Genomic DNA, 18,309 nt, shown 5'->3' on the forward strand with positions numbered 1-18,309 from the left:
TGATCTCTCCTGAACCACATAGAGAGGTCACTAATGTAACTCCTCCCTGATGTGTGTCTGAAGATGGCCCCCAGACCATTTTAACTGCCATCGTACTGCAATAGTCTGCAGTAAGACTGCAGCTGTTGTCCATTTTGGAGACCTGAGTCTGTGTGGGCATTACTGCTCTGGGTATGATTCTGGAATATGCCACAGTGTCAAAATGTTTTGGGGATTTCCTGTGATGGTACTTAGGTTCCTAACTCCCACCCCTTGTCTTGAGGTGGGGATCCTTTCTACTGCCTTTAGAGAGGCAGGAATTCACCCCAACCCCGTTATCGGATGATTTATTTACTGATTGATTGTTACAAGTGCCTCCCCAGCATCAGTCCCCCAGGGACCCATCAGGGGCCTTCTTCCCTTTGGGCTCTGGCTCACGTGTGTGTGGTGCAGGCTCACAATGGCTACGCAGACAGGCAGCTCCCTGGGGCTGTCCCTCAGATCAGATTCTTCGCCCGCTGTGCTCCAGGGGCTAGTTGTAGCCGACCAGGCTGTGGGCAGTCAGGCCTCATGGTTGAAATGAGAGTTCAGCCAACTGGTTAGAGCTGGGTGCAGGATGGGCAGAGTCCATTAACAAGCCCAGGGCAGAGTCCAGAGTCAGCACCGCAGGGACAGAAGCCAGATTCAGAGCTGGAGAGTTGTAAGCCAGAGGTGGAGTTTGGGATCGAAGCCAGGAGTCAGAGGAGAGCAGGGGTGGGAGCAGGGACTGGAACAAGGGCAAGCACAGTTGCAGGCATGGTACATGCTGAGCAGCGACTGAGCAGCTGTGGGGGCCAGGCTTACATTCAAGGCTGCTAAACCAGCGAGCAGTCAGGGACTGTGGCTCCTCCATCATTTCTGAGGCAGTGTAGCTGGGCTCATTGGTTGTCTAGCAGCGAAGCGAGACGGAGCAGGCCCACAGCTGGTCTGGCCCCTGACACGCGTCCAACTTTCCTCGCGCTACTGCTGATTTGTGAAGTGAGTGCTCCATTAAAGCATTACCCAGTCATTGGTTTAACTCCCATCTTGTCATATACTACATGTAAACCTTGGATCTTAACAAAATATCTACATACAATGATTGCTGTTACTGTTTTTGATCTGAGAATAGATAAATTACGGTTACAATAAATCTTTTCATCACGAAATTGAATTATAAGATTTTGTTTTAATATCCCAGACAATTTTGCATGATAAAAGTGTGCTCTTTTAATTGGGCCATTTCACTGGTTTACAGTTTGATTTGTTAACCACTGTTTTCATGATTTTTATTTTTCCATCTGATATTCCTGTATGGTGAGTCCATTGGGATGTTGGTTCAGTCATTATTTCATTAATCCACCTCCTGGTAACATGCCTGTTATCTGGTCTAAAGATTGACTTCCGTGTTATTGCTGCTTCATCTGGAAAATTGTTTAGGGTAGTAAATCTCTCTGAAAATTAGTGTGCCTCATTCCCTCAAGAGAAATTACATTTTGCCCTTTTTAATGTCAACTCTTTGGCCCCAAAAACTTTGTTGATTTTATTATTGATAATCAAGTTTGATATGATGTGTTTTACAGAAACTTGGATTGCACTGTTTGCTAATTTGGCATTGAGTGCAGCCAGGCCAGCTGATTATGTGTTTTTCCATCGACCCTGCCAAAATACAAGAGGTGGCAGGGTAGACACACTTACTCCTCCCTTCCTTTGCTGGGAAGTCTGATTTGGGTGGGGTTTTTTTCTTCTTTTCAGTTCTTTCAGTGCTTTTTTTTATTGAGCATCTTTTCACGTCTATGTGTTTCTGCACAAGTGTTGGTTGCAAGAGATTTTAATATTAATGTGGCATAAGCAAAGAATACTTCTGAGTAATGTATTCTGAATGAGAATTTAGGTGCCTAAATTTAGACATCCATTTTTTTAAAATCTTGCCTCTGCTTTTTTAAATAAGCTGCATTTTGGAATTGCAGTGATTAATAGCCAGAGATAAGCAACCACAAAAAAAGCCAGAAAAAATATTTGGCTCAATATTTAATTTCTGGACAGCAGTAGACTTCAAGTTAGAAGGAAGATTGAACTCCGATAATGAAAGTAAATAGCTCAGGTCAGTACTTTAGTAATACAAGACTGTACTCACTAAATACAGCACCTTTTCCATCTGGTGCTTTCACTAAAGTAGGATCATCTGTAAATCGGCACACCACCATTGACTTCAGTGGAACTATGCTGATTTGCATTAGCTAAGGGACCTTTGTCTTGCAAGATTGTTGTTTTGCTAAATTGTCATTGCTGAATCTTTTTTTTTTTTTGTGGGGGATTGAGGGTAGAAATCCAAAATACACATTCAGCTCTGATCAGGTGGTCTTCTTTGAAAGACTCAAGTATCTATTTCCTCAAATAATCAATCAGGTCTGATTTAATTCACCTATTCACAGGTACTTCAATGAATATTTTAGAAATATTAATTTCTGTTCCTCCTCTAATGGTGGTAGACTCAGTAGTCTAATATTCAGCATTTGTACTTGGGTTTCCCACAGCACATTTTCATTCTGCTGTGAACCATTCTATTTTATCGTCTTGCACCATTCTATTTTATCGTCTTGTTTGGTGAAGGATACCAGTTGTTTAGATTTCCTATATCATCTTCCTTTCACAGCCACTTTGTGTTCTCCACAGCATTCTCAGTGTAACCTGTTCTCCTACATCATCTTTGTAGGTGTATTGGATGAATTTGGCAAGAATAGTAGATATGCCATGGAGGAGCACTTGCAAGGGATGTATAGAATCAGCTGTTTCATTCAATAGTCATGTGTCTATTGCAATAAGCCTACATGGTTTCTTTTCTAAGACTCTTGGCTGAAACTTTCATTCCAGGTTTTTCTGTTCCTTGTTTGTTTTTTAACCAATGCTGTTCAGTGATGGGAATGGGAGAATAAAATAAACAGGGCATCAACACAGTTGGCAGAACAGGGGGAGTGAGAAACAGATCAGCTTGTGTAAATTGTTGTCACTCCTCTGAAGTCAAGATGTGAGATGTAAACCTCAGCATGTCTTTTGTGGCTTAATGTTGAGCAACAAAACATAATAGTTCTCTAAAATAGATGGAGCTTAGCTCTATTTTTATTAAATGGATTTGTACTTTGCAACTATATATTACTACTGTATAACGTGTCTTACAGGAGGATGAGATTGATTGGATTTGACTAGGATTGAGACTACCCCAGTTTTTAAGGACTTGTTGGGTACCAAATGTTGTTGTTAATATATTATTTGCATTACAGTAGCTGCTAGTGGCCATGGACTTGGATGATGGGGCCACTGTGGTTGGCACTGTACAAACGCAGAATATAATCCCCAAAGAGGTCTAAATAATATTATCCGAAGTCTACAGATTTTGGATATGAATCTAGATATTACTAACATTAGGAAAAGAAATGACAAGAAGTGGAAGCTCCTTCACTGGAGGTTTTCAGAATAGCAATCTGCCTTGCATGGTTTAGACACCACAAATCCTGCGTGTTGGCGGGGAGGTAGACTAGATGACCCTTGCAGTCCTTTCTAACTCTTTGATTCTATGAAACTTTTTGGGAAATAGGAGAAATTTTGTGCTGACACTATAGAAGGAAAACAAAAGAAAGCTTGTTGAGCAGAAGGAAACTGCAGACAGGAGCACAGAATAACAAACATGATTGTGGTATCTGAGCACTTTACGAACTTCAACATATTTATCTTCACAACACCCCTGGAAGGTAGGGCAGTGCTATTATCCTCACTGTCGTCAGCAATCCCTCGATTCGAGGATGATCTCTAACACGGATTTACATATGGGTCCTGAGATGGGTCAGGAGTCCAAGCCTGGAACCATAGATCCACCCTCAATGGATGCAGACATTTCCTAGCGGGTCAGCTGGCTGCTGAAAGAAAGTTCTTTCTTTTTCCTTCCTTCTCTCTCTTTTCAGATATGAGGGCAAGATGCTTCTCCTTAAAGCAGGTCACTGCTTGATGGAGGATGTGGTGCTATTGAGGTTGGTTGGTGGCTTGCTCCTCCCAGCTTATGTTGTCCACATCAGTTTTCGTAAGATACGCTTTTAGTGTATCTTTGTAGCATTTCCTCTTACCACCACAAGATCTCTGACTATAGGTGAGCTGAGATTAAAAAGCTTTTTTTGGGAGGTGAAAATCTGGCATCTGCACACAATATCCAGCCCAGCATAGTTGGTGCATAAAGATCATTGCATCAATGCTGGTGATATTGACTTCAGTGAGGATGCTAGTATAAGTGTGGGATCTTCCCACTTTATGTGCAGGACCTTCATTGGTGATACCTGTCCAAGCTCTTAAGGTGTTGTCAGTAGGACATTCAGGTTTTGCATCCACAAAGGAGTGTAAGGATGACAACTATTCCCATAGTACAGATGGGAACTGAAACACAGAGATGAAGTAGATTGCCCAAGGTCACACAGGAAGCCAGTAGCAGAATGGAGAATTAGATCTTTGTGTCCTGAGTCCCAGGTTAGCACTCTACCCATTGGGCCTTCCTTCATCCCTATTATGCCATCACTTTTGGTGTCCAAGATTTGTGGTACATTGCTTTTGTATTTTTTATAAATAGAAGGCTTGTGAAAATGCTAATACTGGTGTGTGTATATATATATATATATATATATATATATATATATATATATATATATAGGTTTTCATAATACCTTTGCTACAGTATTTTGTTACTTCCGATCCCTGTCTGAATTTGGCAATGTAATGGCATGCTAAAATGGGGTGGTGATGATGTTATCCAAACCTTCAGTGTTTGGTTCAGTAATTAAATACCACATATGAATAGTACTAAGCATAATAGCAAGTAATTATATTAATTTATTTGCAATATCTCAGCACACTCATCCTCACTTCCGTTTCAGTTTTCCACTATTGGAGTCTAATAACTCACATTTAACTTGAGCAATTGCATTTCAGACATGACTGAGTGAATCAGTGTGGATGGCAAGATGATTGTTTTTGCTGAACCATAGGAAATTGAACTTTGGACCCTTTAACTGTTGCTGTCCCAAAGTAGCTTCTATCACATACGTTGGTTAAGATCGACCTATCATACGTATGAAGCCATTGCAAACTTTGTTCTATTAATTACTGTGTGTACCTGCAATTTACTGAGATTTTTACTGATATTAAATATATTTTCCATAGAAGGACAAAATGTGTAAGGACCAAGTTGTGACACCCTTACTCACTCACTCACTCAAAGTAGCACTTTAGTTCGTATCTGCAATATAATGGGTTACTCACTGTAGCTTAGGCTAGGTTTATACTATTAGCTAGAGGTGTGATTTTTCTATCTTGCGTAGACACATTCACTAGCTCTCATCAAGTTGCGTTACTATTTTTATCATGGGGGCAGCATGGGGTTTGCACCTCAAGCACAAACCAGCCTGAATGCCATGGGTACGTACTTAGGGTGGTTAACCCATACCGCTGCTGCTGCTTTTCATGCTACTGTGGCTACCCTACTGTTTTTAGCATGCTCGCTAGATGAATCACATCCCCCCCCCACACACACAACCTAAGGCTGTCAATTTCTGGCTATAATATGACAATGATGTAGCTGGGTTTTGTAAGGAGGAAACTTACATGTGTCGGGTCTTATTCGGAGTACTGCATTTTGATGCAATATAGGGTATGTCTATACTGCCTCAGTGGCAGGGATCGATGCAGCGACTTCGATTGAGCGGGTCTGTGTAGACCTGTTCAGTTGATCAGAAAGTGTTCTCCGACTCAATTAGTCCACCTGCCCGAAAGGAATAAGGCTGCGTTGATGGAGGGCGTCTCCCATCGATGCAGCTCCATGAAGACGCTGAGGTACGTCAAGGTAAGTACTGCGATGGGAGATATGCAAGCTACATTATGTAGCTTGTGTATCTCCCGTTGACCACCGCCACCAGTGTAGACCAGCCCATAGAGTTATTCCAGTGAGCACAGGTAAGACTGGCATTGCTCTAAAGCTGAGGGATAATCTGGAGTATTTAAGTAGTTCCTATTCAGCTTCCTTCTCCCCCTCAGTGTTGGTTGTTTTGTTTCTGACGACATACACAATGCGTATATGTTTCTATGGATAAATATATGAAAATACCAATATACCTAAAGAGTTTAAATTCCATTAACTGTGGGCGAGTGATTCCATGGTGATGAAATTATGAGAAGCAACAGTTACTCAATTCTGCAGCCAGCCTTGGATTCTGTGGGTGCAGAATTGCCAATAGCAACATGTTAACACTTCCACAAACATGCTGGGAAATTTACTAAAATGGGTAAATCAATTACTTGACACTTTGCTCCCTAGATTGTGATTAACCAGATGTAAAGTCTTCAAATGGATAGGATATCACTATAATGTAATTCAAACGGGAATCATATAATAAGAGTATAAAAAGGAAGCATCTTAGGCAGTTCATACTGACTAGAGAAGTGAAACAGTTGATTTACTTCGTGAAGCAAAATAGAAAAGTCAACAACATAGGTGTGCGCAGCACATTACATTTGGGTGTGCACCTAGGGAATTTTCGGGCCACACTGGATTAAAATCGACTTACCCTCGCTGCTTTACTCTCTGCCGAAAAATCTCACTGCATCATCTGTTTCGGCTGTCTTCCCCACTGCCGAAAAACTACCGGGGGGGGGGGAGGGGAGGGTCCTTATTTTCGGTGGCAGCTCGTGACATGGTGCCTGCCACCAAATAAAATGCTGGGGTCCTTCTTTTCAGTGGCGGCTCGCGTCGCATTTCGGTTCTGTGGAGCCCTGCATTAGGATGTGCATGGGCACACCCGGCACACCCCATGCGCACGCCTATGGTCAACAATGACCTAACAAAATGGAGGACCACAGGCAAAACATTGAGCTACACCATTCATTCTCAACTCTTTCCATACCATGACCCTACAGAATAACAGGGAAGCTTCAGGGTCTCCCTCGCATTTAGACATAAATAAAGGAAGCATGGTTGCAACTCCCCCTTGACATATTTGCCATCTCCCTGAGGGTCACAGCTGAAAACCCATGAGCTAGACAAATTATAATAAAGTACTATATTTGTGTAATACTATGCTGTAAGTTCACAAATATATGCTGGTCTGTAGTTGGACAAATCTAATAGCTAAAGATGATTGGAAAATGGTTCTTTTTTTTCCCTCCATGGACAACTGACGGAAATGAAATCATTTCAGTAGAAAATTTGAGCATTTTGTCAAAAATAAAAAATGCCAAACTTACAAATCTTTCAATTCTAAGTTGAACAAACAAACTTCCAAGGAAAGCTGACGCCTTCAATGAAATTCCGTTGAAAATAAAAAGAAAATGGAACATTTTTAACCAGCCTTAATAACAGCCTTGTAATGGATTTTAAACTGGTATGCAGTGTATGTGATTGAAGATTCTTTCACTTTATTTTGCAATGCAGAGATGACAGATGGGAAAAGACTGGAGAAATTTTAAGTATATTGAACCTGTGAAATGCCATTGCATAAATTAGCACCAAAGAAAATGACAGTATTCACTGCAATCCATCAGAGCCTGCAGAGTCCTGCTTCAAGTCATCAAGAAAAGTCAATAGATTGAAAGAAACATCTGAGCAGTTTTTTCTCAATGTGCTGATTGAAAACTAAAAGAGAGCCTCCAGATTTTGTTCCATTTGACTTTAATGCTGACTTCTCTTACTGAAATGGGAAGGCACGACAGGTTTGCAAAATATATCAGGTGCCAAAGTGTAATTATGTTTTGAATAGTTCAGAACTAATCTACTGAAAAGCTTCCACTCTTGAAACTCAATCAAAGAATTTTATGGTATGGAATATAGATTTGACAAAACATGATCAGCAAAGTTACAAATCTGTTTGTCATCTGCCTAACAATATTTAAAGTCATTTGAGTAATAAAATCAGACAGTGCAAAGATATAGACCGAGAACAATGCAGCGCCAAGACTCAAATCCTGTGGGACATCAGCTGCAAGCAAAAAAGGACTTGCCTAAGAACTTCTCTATTAAATAGTATTTGAATTGTCAGACAAAAATAATCCTAGCCAGCACAGAGCAGAGGTGGTAAGGTCCAGATGAGAGTCAAGTATTTTCAATAAACAATGGCGATTGAGAGTATTAAGAACAGAAAACATAGAGTACCTCATAGTAACAAATATGAACTTGTACTCAGAAACTTGTGTACTGTGAACATCTCAGAAGATTAACCACATCATACACTACAATACAATGGAATGAAGGGCTCCAAAAACCAGTTCTAAATCCACACTGGAAATTAGGAAAATACATTCTAATTTGTGATAACATTTGCAACAGAAGAAGCTGCTCAGGAATAATTCGGTTAAACAGAACTTTACCAATGTGTATCTATCTAAAAAATAATACTAGCAGCAAAAGGGTGGGTGGGGGGAAGAATGACTAAAGGGAAAGGCTTGAAAAATAGTGCAGATGCCAGCCACATTGGAAGAAGATTAGCGAGGATAGCATTTTATTTTAGCAGTTCACTGGAAGGCTAGGTGATTTGTCCAAGAGAGCACTCATGAGGGATTGATTTCAAGGTCTGGTACATTCCCCTTCCTACCATACAGAAGTGCTGGTGGAAATTACTAATTGTACTTTACTTAGAATTCTTCCTCTTAGGTTGGGAAAATGTAGGAAGATGTGGGAAACATGATTCTTATAATCCCAGACCAAATATGCAGCACTCTTTTATGCTGTAATTTTTGTTTACCGTCCAACAAGAATCACCTGTTCCTGTTTTCTCCACTTTATTGAGTTTGAATTAAATCTTTATTAAAATGATCTCAGTTTCCTATTGTGGGGCATTTCCTATATGTTAGCTCTGATTCCTTAGCATCTGATATCACTTCATGCACTGTACTACTTTCCAACATATTTCTGCTCTAATACAGAAAGGTCATATCCTTCATCTGGTCTTTCCTCTTGGTCTATCTGTGACTGCTTTTCTCTCCAATCTATGTAGTCATAGGAGCCTGAATTGGAAAAGACCTATTAGATCATGCAGTCCATCTTCCTGCCAATGCAGGATATAGTCCCCCAGATAGAGGACATAGGAGATATTAAACTGATGCCTTGCTTTATTTTAGCCAAAAGACCAAGAGGAGGCCTCCTGATCTTTACTGATTGATATTTAAACTCTCATCTGTTGTTAATTTTTCAACAAATTATTAGCCAGAACATCTGCTCATGCCCAGCAAAATTTTACTTCCTACTCTTAAGACTGACTTCCCCGTGGACTGGTGAGAAATGTTACTAAAACCAGGCATTCTGCAATTCATTCTGGTGTTTTGGATAATGTTGTTCCATTGCAGAAATGTAAACTGAAACCAGTGTTTGGATCTTCATGGTTTGCCTCACAGCTGAGGGCCCTGAGAGCAAAATGTTGGCATAAAGAATGGAAGGCCTTTGGGGTTTCCATTCAATGTGTTTATTTGGAAATATTGTATAATGTTCAACAGACGTTTGATGTGGCCTACAAGAGTTCCTTAACATTCATACACTATACAAAAGATGGAAATGCTGATGTTTTTCAAACTTCTGAAACCAAGGGGATATGATTCAGCTTTATATTGGTTACTTTATTTCATATGAATTGTATCCTAGAATGGCTTGGAGTGCTAAATAATAGTTACCTAGTTAAAATAAATAAATACATCCTGGCCAGTGGGAGAGAATACTTTTAAATTAAAGGCAAATGTAAAGGTGCTCTAAAAGACTTTCAAACTAAGAAGAAATATTTATTATAGCTGGCCAAATATTTTCTGTTTAAACTGTTTTCCAAGGGAAAATAGAGTTTTTGACTAAGTGCATTTTTTGGTGGAAACCTCTGCTTTTCACGGAAATTTGTATTTTCATTGAAAAAAACCCTCGAAAACTAAAAATAATTTGTTTTTTGCTGAAAATCTTTGTTTTTTCAACAAAAAGTCAAAATTTCTATACCTCTCCTTTCGACAACACACATCGAAGATCCATGGGTCCTACACATGCCTATCACAACATGTGGTATAAGTCTTCCAGTGCACTAAGTTCCCCAATAACAATTATGTGGGTAAAACCAGGCAAACACTATGCTTTCAAATGAATTCACACAGAAAAAAATGATAAAAAGAAAAACCACCGTATCCCCTATGGTCTAAAACTTTTCACAGTCCACAGTAACATAGAGATCAGATATGAACTGATTGTTCAGTCCTGGTCCTTAAAGGAAACCTGCACAACATGTTCAAAAGAGGAATCCAGGAGCTTAGATTTGTAATTTTCCTAGACACTAAAAATGATGGTCTTAATAAAGACACTGGATTTATGGCTTATTACAACAAACAGTAACCCGCTAACTGCCCTGCCCCCAATTTTGTCCTAAGACTGCATAGGTATTTAAGAAACCCTTCACCTTGAATGGCCTCTTAGAATATGTGTTAACTACTTATGCTAAACCAGGGGCACTCACAACAAAAATTTTGATGGCTTCAGAATGTGGCCACCAACTCTTGCTGGTTGCTGCTCTGACAATTTTTTGTAAAATACTTACTTATTTGTTTTTCCTGAATTTAATTATGTACGTATAGATGTCTAAATCATTGTAATTTATGTAGATTCTTTTTGGTAAAATCAATCATCAAAATGAAGTACAGTTGTCTCTATTCTTTGCTGGACCTAAAGAGAAGAGAAACACAAACAGGGTGCTTTACAGGTCCTTGTCTTTTTTTGTTGCTGTTTCTTTTGCTTTTTTACAATGTATTTATTTTTAGACTTGCTAGTTAGTAAGTCTACTGCTGGGAAAAATAATATTTGTATGTTTGTTAATATCACATTGTACAACCTCCCAGCTAGCTACTAGGTCCCTGGTGAAAAGTGATATTAACAAACAAACATACAAATGTCAATTTTCACAGCAGACTTACTACCAATTAAGTCTTGGAAGGGGAGGTGGTGAGTAGAGAGGCAGCAAGGTCCAGGGGAAATGGGGGGGATGGATGGGGTAGTGGGAACCAGGGGAGACGTGGGAGGTGGTGAGCTCGGTGCCAGTGCCTACCACTGCATGGCCAGACCCCGAAGCCCCATGACCGAGCCTACCGCCCACTATCCCAGGGTTGAAGCCAAAAGCCCAAGCCTCCCTGCCCTTGGGAAGGTGGGGAATCTCACTGACTGCCTGCTCCTCCAGTGTTTGTGGCTCCAGAGGGGAGTAAGGCCTAACCTTTGCTGGTGGCCCCAGAGGAGGGGCTGCTGCTTCCCCCCACCCAATCACTGCCTAGGAGGCTGTGGCCACAAAAAACGCTTCCCGTGGCCACATTTGAGAAGTGTTGTGCTCAACAAACAATCTGTTCCCCCTTCTATTTAGCTGTGACACTCCTGAATACCTTTCCCAGGCCTGAAGAAGAGCTCTGTGTAGCAAAAGAGCTTGTTTCTTTCATCAACAGAAGTTGGTCCTATAAAAGATATCACCTCACCCACCTTGTCTCAGAGGGAAAAAAAAAAATCTCATTTTGTAGCCAGCTCTCATATTTATCTTGAATCTTCATTGTTATAAGATGTTATTTATGGGTGGAAATGATTCAGGTTGCAGTTTATCCAATAGGTGATGTCTGATGGGTGAGAATTTATGCACTCGGTAAGAGAGCAGAGCTTTCTTCTGGCAGCTATACCATCTGCAGGAATGAAGAAGAGATGGAGAAAGGTTGCAACCAGCCACCTGCCTCCGGAGTGCTTATCTAATGTTAAGGGTGTATTTTCAGAATAGTTCAGCATTGGCTGATCTCTGCTCCCAATGAACTTGGTGGGAGTTTTTTCATTGCCTTCAGTTGGGAAAGAGTTAGTCCAGCAGTTGTGTTCTGTCCTATGTTTTTTTTTAAAAAACTTATGACCCCTTCCAGGATCCTTCTTAACTTTCACTATAGCTTCATGACCACAGAGGTGTCATACAGTAGTAAATGTTAGTTGAAACACACTGTAAATACACCACTTGTACGATTAGCAATACCATCAGTTAAGAAATGATGCCCTGCTGTTGTGTGAGGAAAATAAAAGATTCTTTCCATGTGATGGTATTATGCCTACATTTGCATCCCTGCAGTAATGTGATCACAGCTCTACCGTAATAGTAATTTTATATTGTAATTAGCTGCTTGTGCTTTATGTGATGTACTAAGGGTTTTTAACACTTTGAAACCTTGCAGCTGTACTTTCCTTGTTGAAAGATATAATTTTCACTTTTTTCTGTTTCAGAATAAAAGCCATGGATTGAGCTTTGTCCGGATACATGCACCTTGGAATGTACTTAGTCGAGAAGCAGAAATTCTTAAGATAAAAATGCCCACTAAAAAGGTAAGAACAATCCTTCTTCTATGAGCTAGCTGCATTGTGCAGAGAAAAACATGGCCCTGATTCTCCTCTCACACCAATATAAATCAGGAGTCACTTCATTGATGTCAATGGAGTTACAAAGGTATAAAACCAGTGTAAGTGGGAGATCAGATTGTTTAGTTCATTCTATGAATTATTTTAGTACCATTTAATATTCACAATTGGACTTAAAGTAGGATTTTCATTGGATTTTTATGGAAAGGGGATACCAAATTCCCTGAGGCTCCTTTGAAAATCCCATCCATAAATATTAAAGGCTGTATTGAGCAGGAACAATCTGCTTTCATTTGTGGTAAATCACAGTTAAAGCTTTTATCTCTGCCCAAGCTGTTTTTTCAAGAGGCTTTATCAGGCCCCAGACTACTATCCTGCAGTTTGCTTGTTATTAATTATTATAATTATTACTAGTAATTATTTATATTCTGGTAGTTCTAAAAGGCCCCAATAGGGCCTCATTTTACTGGGTGATGTGCAAATACAGAAAAGACAAAATCTCTGCACTTGAAGGCTTGATAGTCAAAGACAAAAAGGGCCAGATTTTCAAACGTGTTGGTCCCAGGATATCAGAGAGACAAGGTTGTTAAGATAATATATATTATTGGACCAACTTCTGCTGGTTAAAGAAAGAAGCTTCCAAACTTACATAGAGTTCTTCAGGTCCTGGAAACGTACTCAGAGTATCACAGCTAAATACGAGGTGGAACAGATTGATTAGCTCTTTCACCAACAGAAGTTGGTCCAATAAAAGATACTACCTCACCCACCTTGTCTCTCAGATTTTCAAAGGCTTTTTGGTGCCTAAACACCTTTGAAAATCTGTCTGAGAAGCTTAGTTTAGAGAAGGATTTTAAAGTGTCCTGTTAGATGAAGATACCTAGCTTACTCTAGACCTTCTAAAACTCGAATCAAGACAAAGCGATTGTACTTCAGCACATGCTAAACTGATGGCATTCAAGCCTTGTCGGGAGCCTAGATTATAACTCAACTTCCTAAAATTGAGCGAACAGTATTAAACTGTGTTTGCACTGCTAATGAGTAGAGTTTTCAAATGAGTCAAACTAGCTAGGTTGAGATAATTTATGTGACAAAAGCACCTTTTTCCCCCCAGTCTAGACAAAGCCAAACAAATGAAGGGTAGGGGATAGAGACTAACATACAAACAAAAATGGGTTGTGAAGAACTGGGAAAACTTTGCTAGTTATGTGTATTGTAGCTTCTTCTTTTTGAGTGGGAATTGAGGTAGGGAGTAGGAAAAAGAAAAGAAGGGGAAGAGCTTCTCACCTGTCTAGCCACAATCAGCAGGCTGGGTTCCATAGGCATCATGACAGAGATGAGTTTTATGGAAGGATGTGAAGGAGGATAAGGTGGTAGTAGTTGAAATTTTATCAGGAATTTCCCCTGTGCATGAGTTTCAGTGTGGGAGAAAGCAGAGCAGTGTTAAGGGAGAAGCTGGCTGGTGGATGTTAAGGGGTGAGAATGCTGGCAGAGATTTTGTTCTTGGAGACATCCGTGACTTCAATGACTCCAGATTTGCCCTAGTATAATAAAAACACTGGTATGTTTTGTTCTGTCCTGCAATCTACAGAGAAGTTTCAGAGCTTTCAGTGCAGTTGTTGATCCACAGGATTTTGACTTTGGAAAGCAAATCCCTGAACTTGTGATCCTGCTGTCATTTAAATGTAGTGTAACTCCACTGTAATCAATGGAGCTGCCCCGGATTTAAGTTAGTGATTCTACTCAGCAACTGTTGTTTTTCTTGATGTTAGCGGAATCACAGATGAGGGGGCGATTTCCTTATGTGATAATTTTTCAATTATTTGTTTCAGCCAGGGTCAGTTTCTCTGTTTTTCAAATCTCAAAATATTTCTTCTTTCTCCATAATTGTTGCCATCTATAGGTCAAAATTAGTATATGGTCCGTTATTCAGCTAGGGAGTTGTTAAGATTGGTCGTGGGGTAAGAGGAGCTGGGAATTATGGTAATTTAATTTACTGCCATTCTGTCATCTGTCCAAAGTTGTCCATGCAATTTGAGTGACCTCTGAGTGAGATTGAAAAACACACCAAATATAAAAGAGCAGGTAAGAAGAAAACTATCTGTTAATATTTGGCAAAAGTTAGGGTTGGCTTCAATTGTATGGGTAAAATCCCTTTAAAATAATAAAAGATTGTGAAGGAAGGAAATTCAGCAAAGTTTGGGTTCAGGTACATTCAGACAACTACATGAAAGCTAAAGTGAATATCTTTGTAACTGTAAAAACAACGAGAGTCCTGTAGCACTTTAAAGTCTAACAAATTTAATTTCTGCAGGCATAATCTTTCGTGGGCTGCAACCCACTTCATCAGATGTAAGGAATAGAAATCACATAGGTGTAGTGTGTGTATATATATATACATATCCAAGGGTAAGTAACAACATTGGGGAAAGTAGATAAAAGCAAAGTCCATTCAGTTAGAGTAGTTGAGGCCTATTCACAACCATTGATTAGGAGGTGAGAATGTGTGAACAGTGACCATTACTTCTTGTAATGAGAGAACCATTCCAAGTCCCGATTCAGACCCAGTTTGATTGTGTCAAGTTTGCAGATGAGTTCCAGTTCTGCAGTTTGAAGTCTGTTTTTGAAGTTTTTTTGTAGAAGTATGGCAACTTTCAAGTCAGTGACAGAGTGTCCTGGGAGATTGAAGTGCTCTCCCACTGGTTTATGGATGATATTATTTTTTATGTCTGATTTGTGTCCATTTATTCTTTTGCATAGTGACAGTCTAGTTTGGTCAATGTACATGGCAGAGGGGCATTGTAACTGTAGTTCGTTTGTGTGCATGCGCGCACGCGCCACTTGCTACTTCATATTCAACACTGGATTTTTTTCTTCCAAATTTATAGAACAGAAACTTGGTGTGATATTTAGAGCCAGTTGCCACTGTTGATCAGCAGCGTGTTGACCCTGGAGAACAGTTCCTTGAACTTGTGATTCTGTTGCCATTTACCCTGGTTATGCATACCCATATCTCCCATGGATGTTAATAGAAGTTATGTGCTCAGAATGAACTAGATGTTGGCATTTAACCACAAACCTTAAGCAGGGGGAAATGCAGAGCTACACTTCCCCAGGAGAGACATAGCAAAAATTGTGCTTCAGATAGGCAAAATATCCCCAATTCTGCCCATTGAGCATATGGGTGTGGATTTAACACCAGCCAGTAGGTTGGTACAGAATGGTCTCTTGAAAAACCAGCCCTGTCCCCTTTTCAGCAGAACTGCAGGATGCTGAAAAGGACAAAGGAATGGATCCTAGACCACAGACGTGTCAATAATACATAATATAATTTATGTATTATAATGTAAATTACCCGTACACCAACTTTACGTTACCTGTGCATTACCATAATAGTGTAAATGTGAATCAGACTCTTGATCTTTACTGATAGACAGAAGTATAATATATTGTTGTTAGTAGAAACAAAGTTATCCACTGACTTAATTGCACAGAGATAATTTCATGTGTTGATCCTATAAAACTAAAGGGGACGTCCTCTTGTTCAGAGTAACAGGAGTCACTGAATCATTCAGATCTAAGGGTACGTTTTCAAACTAAATGTAAATGTGATTTACTAGAGCAAATAATGTGCTAGAGCTAATTTCCGTACTTTTACCTATAGAGCCGAATGTTCCCATTTGCACCCACAATTCATTATGCGGGTGCAAAAAATGGGCAAAATTTATGCAGGATTAAAGTGTGCATTCAAACAAGGAGGTTAGTTATCAGCTCTCCTAAAAATGTATCCCATACTATTTAAAAACGGTGTGTTATATTTCACAAGGCTTTGTAAATGATATGTAACATGAAAGTTTGTGTCAGAGGGTGACTACAAATTGCTGACAAAATAATTGTACAATCCCCTCTGTGACATAGATGGGCCATCTCCAGAAAATACACAAACTAGGAAATTATATTTTTGTGTTAAGATTCGGAGAGAACAACTACAGTTGGTTGGAAAATATTTGTGGAAAACAGATTTTCAAAAAAACTGAAACCTCAGCACTTTATATTGAGAAATTTTCAGTTTTGGGTTCCTAAATCAAAAACTGCTAAAAAAAAATGTTACGTTTAGATTTCTATTTTAGGAAATCAGATACTTTCTGTGAAATTTTTCATTTAGTCAAAAATTCAATTTTCCATTTAAAAAGAAAAGAAGTTGACAAAAATGTTTTGACCTGCCCTCAATGTGATGTATTGATTTGGGGGGGTGAAAACTAATAGTTTTTGAAGGTTCAGCCTTAAAACATATCCCAGTATAAGCCACTTATTCCACAAATTTTTCTATTTGAGCAAATCTGACTTTGTCAGATGCAGAAGCATATGTATAACATTTGTTTTTAATGGAAAAACAGCTGAATGTGAATAGACCACATTTTAATCAGTAAAGCATTTATAGATGCACACAGTGTAGCTGTTTCTTAACAGGGTGGAAAGAATGTACAAAATTTAGTTTATATTTAATATATTAGTTCTCTCAACTTAAAGAAGGGTGACTAGATTTTTCGGTGCCCAGCTTTGGACATTTTAAAAGGGCCTGATTTTCCGAAGGCAGGTCATCAGCACTTTTTAACAATCAGGCTCCTTTAAAATGCCTCCAATTCAGCACTCAAAATTACTAGATATTTTTGAAAATCTTGGGCAGGATTCTCAGCTACTTTTCTTAATAGATTAATATTAAACTCAATGCTTTGCATTTGATGCATAGCCAAACAGGATGTAAACAGAACCGCACTTAATGGCCTATGCCTCAGCAGAAAGAGGTCCACTTAATTCACAGCAGTAAGTTTACCTCTATATTCCTCACTATGTGATTCCCAGCCCAGATGAATCAATATAATCTGTGGCAGATCCACCTGCCAGTACTTGGCAACCAATGTTGACAGAAGCTGGTTTCACAGCATGCCATGCTAGCTCAAGCAAAGCAGAGCAGCAGCAAAACCCAGTTTAAGCCTTACTCTTCTTGCTTGTCTGTATGCCCAGTAAAATGGGACTGCAGATACATACACTTGTAAAAAAAATCCAGAAGCATGCCAAGCTGCAAATAAGGAAAACATTGTTAAATCAAGAAGATCTGCTGAAAATGTCTTGGTGGTAATGAAGGTATTTCACAATTCATCCCATTATTTGTCTTGACCCAGTTAGATTTTTACTTACCCACTGTGAATCTCTCATGGGCCCACTGTGCGCCTGCAGATTATCAGAATCTTTTTCTGCCACAGCACAGACACACTCACTGAACAGTGTCCAAAACTCACCTTCCATCTGAGACTTGCCTTGAATGTTAACTTTAACAGCAACAAGAAACCCTAGGTTTTCTCCCAGCAGGGCCTTTCTGTTGCTGCCTCGATTTCACAGAAATACTCAAATCCTTTTATAAGTCAAAGGTGGCATTAATTGGACTCACCTGTTCTGGTGAGTCAGTGGAGATAACTCCAGGTCTCTGGGCAGTTCCTAGCACCTGATATCATAGTGAGTCAGCAAAAGCAATTATGCAACACTGGATTAGTTTTAATTAAATGATAGTTTAATTTAATAATAGTTTTAATTAAATAATAAAACAAGTTTATTTACCTACATACAAAGAGAGAGACTTTAAAAGAGTACAAGTCATTAAAGACAGAAATGGTTACAAGAGAAATAAAGATAAAATACTTCCTAGTACTAAAATGTAACAAACTAGACTTGGTTCAAGGTGAAATCCCTAACAACATGTTTCTAGTAACATTGCTGACCAAATTCTCATACCAGGATCTGCTCCCCACGTCTGTTTCTGTTGTTATCTTAGACAATAGACAGAGATGGATAGAGAGAGATACCTTGGGATATTCCCTCCCTTTTACAGTTCAATCACC

At 39.4% G+C, this 18,309-nt stretch overlaps 1 protein-coding gene across 1 annotated transcript in view; it reads left to right on the plus strand.

Annotated features, from left to right (window-relative positions):
* The window catches only part of ANO2 (anoctamin 2), a 203,830-nt gene that overhangs the window by 28,064 nt on the left and 157,457 nt on the right, over positions 1 to 18,309 (plus strand). The window contains exon 4 of the mRNA XM_067531024.1: positions 12,281 to 12,379. Within this exon, the coding sequence (XP_067387125.1) occupies positions 12,281 to 12,379 (99 nt within the window). The remainder of the gene's footprint in view (positions 1 to 12,280; positions 12,380 to 18,309) is intronic.

The sequence above is a fragment of the Emydura macquarii genome, unplaced genomic scaffold (genome assembly GCF_026122565.2).
Source record: "Emydura macquarii macquarii isolate MOO-44397 ecotype Brisbane River unplaced genomic scaffold, CSIRO-AGI_Emac_v2 contig_3122, whole genome shotgun sequence".
Classification (NCBI taxonomy): Eukaryota; Metazoa; Chordata; order Testudines; family Chelidae; genus Emydura; species Emydura macquarii.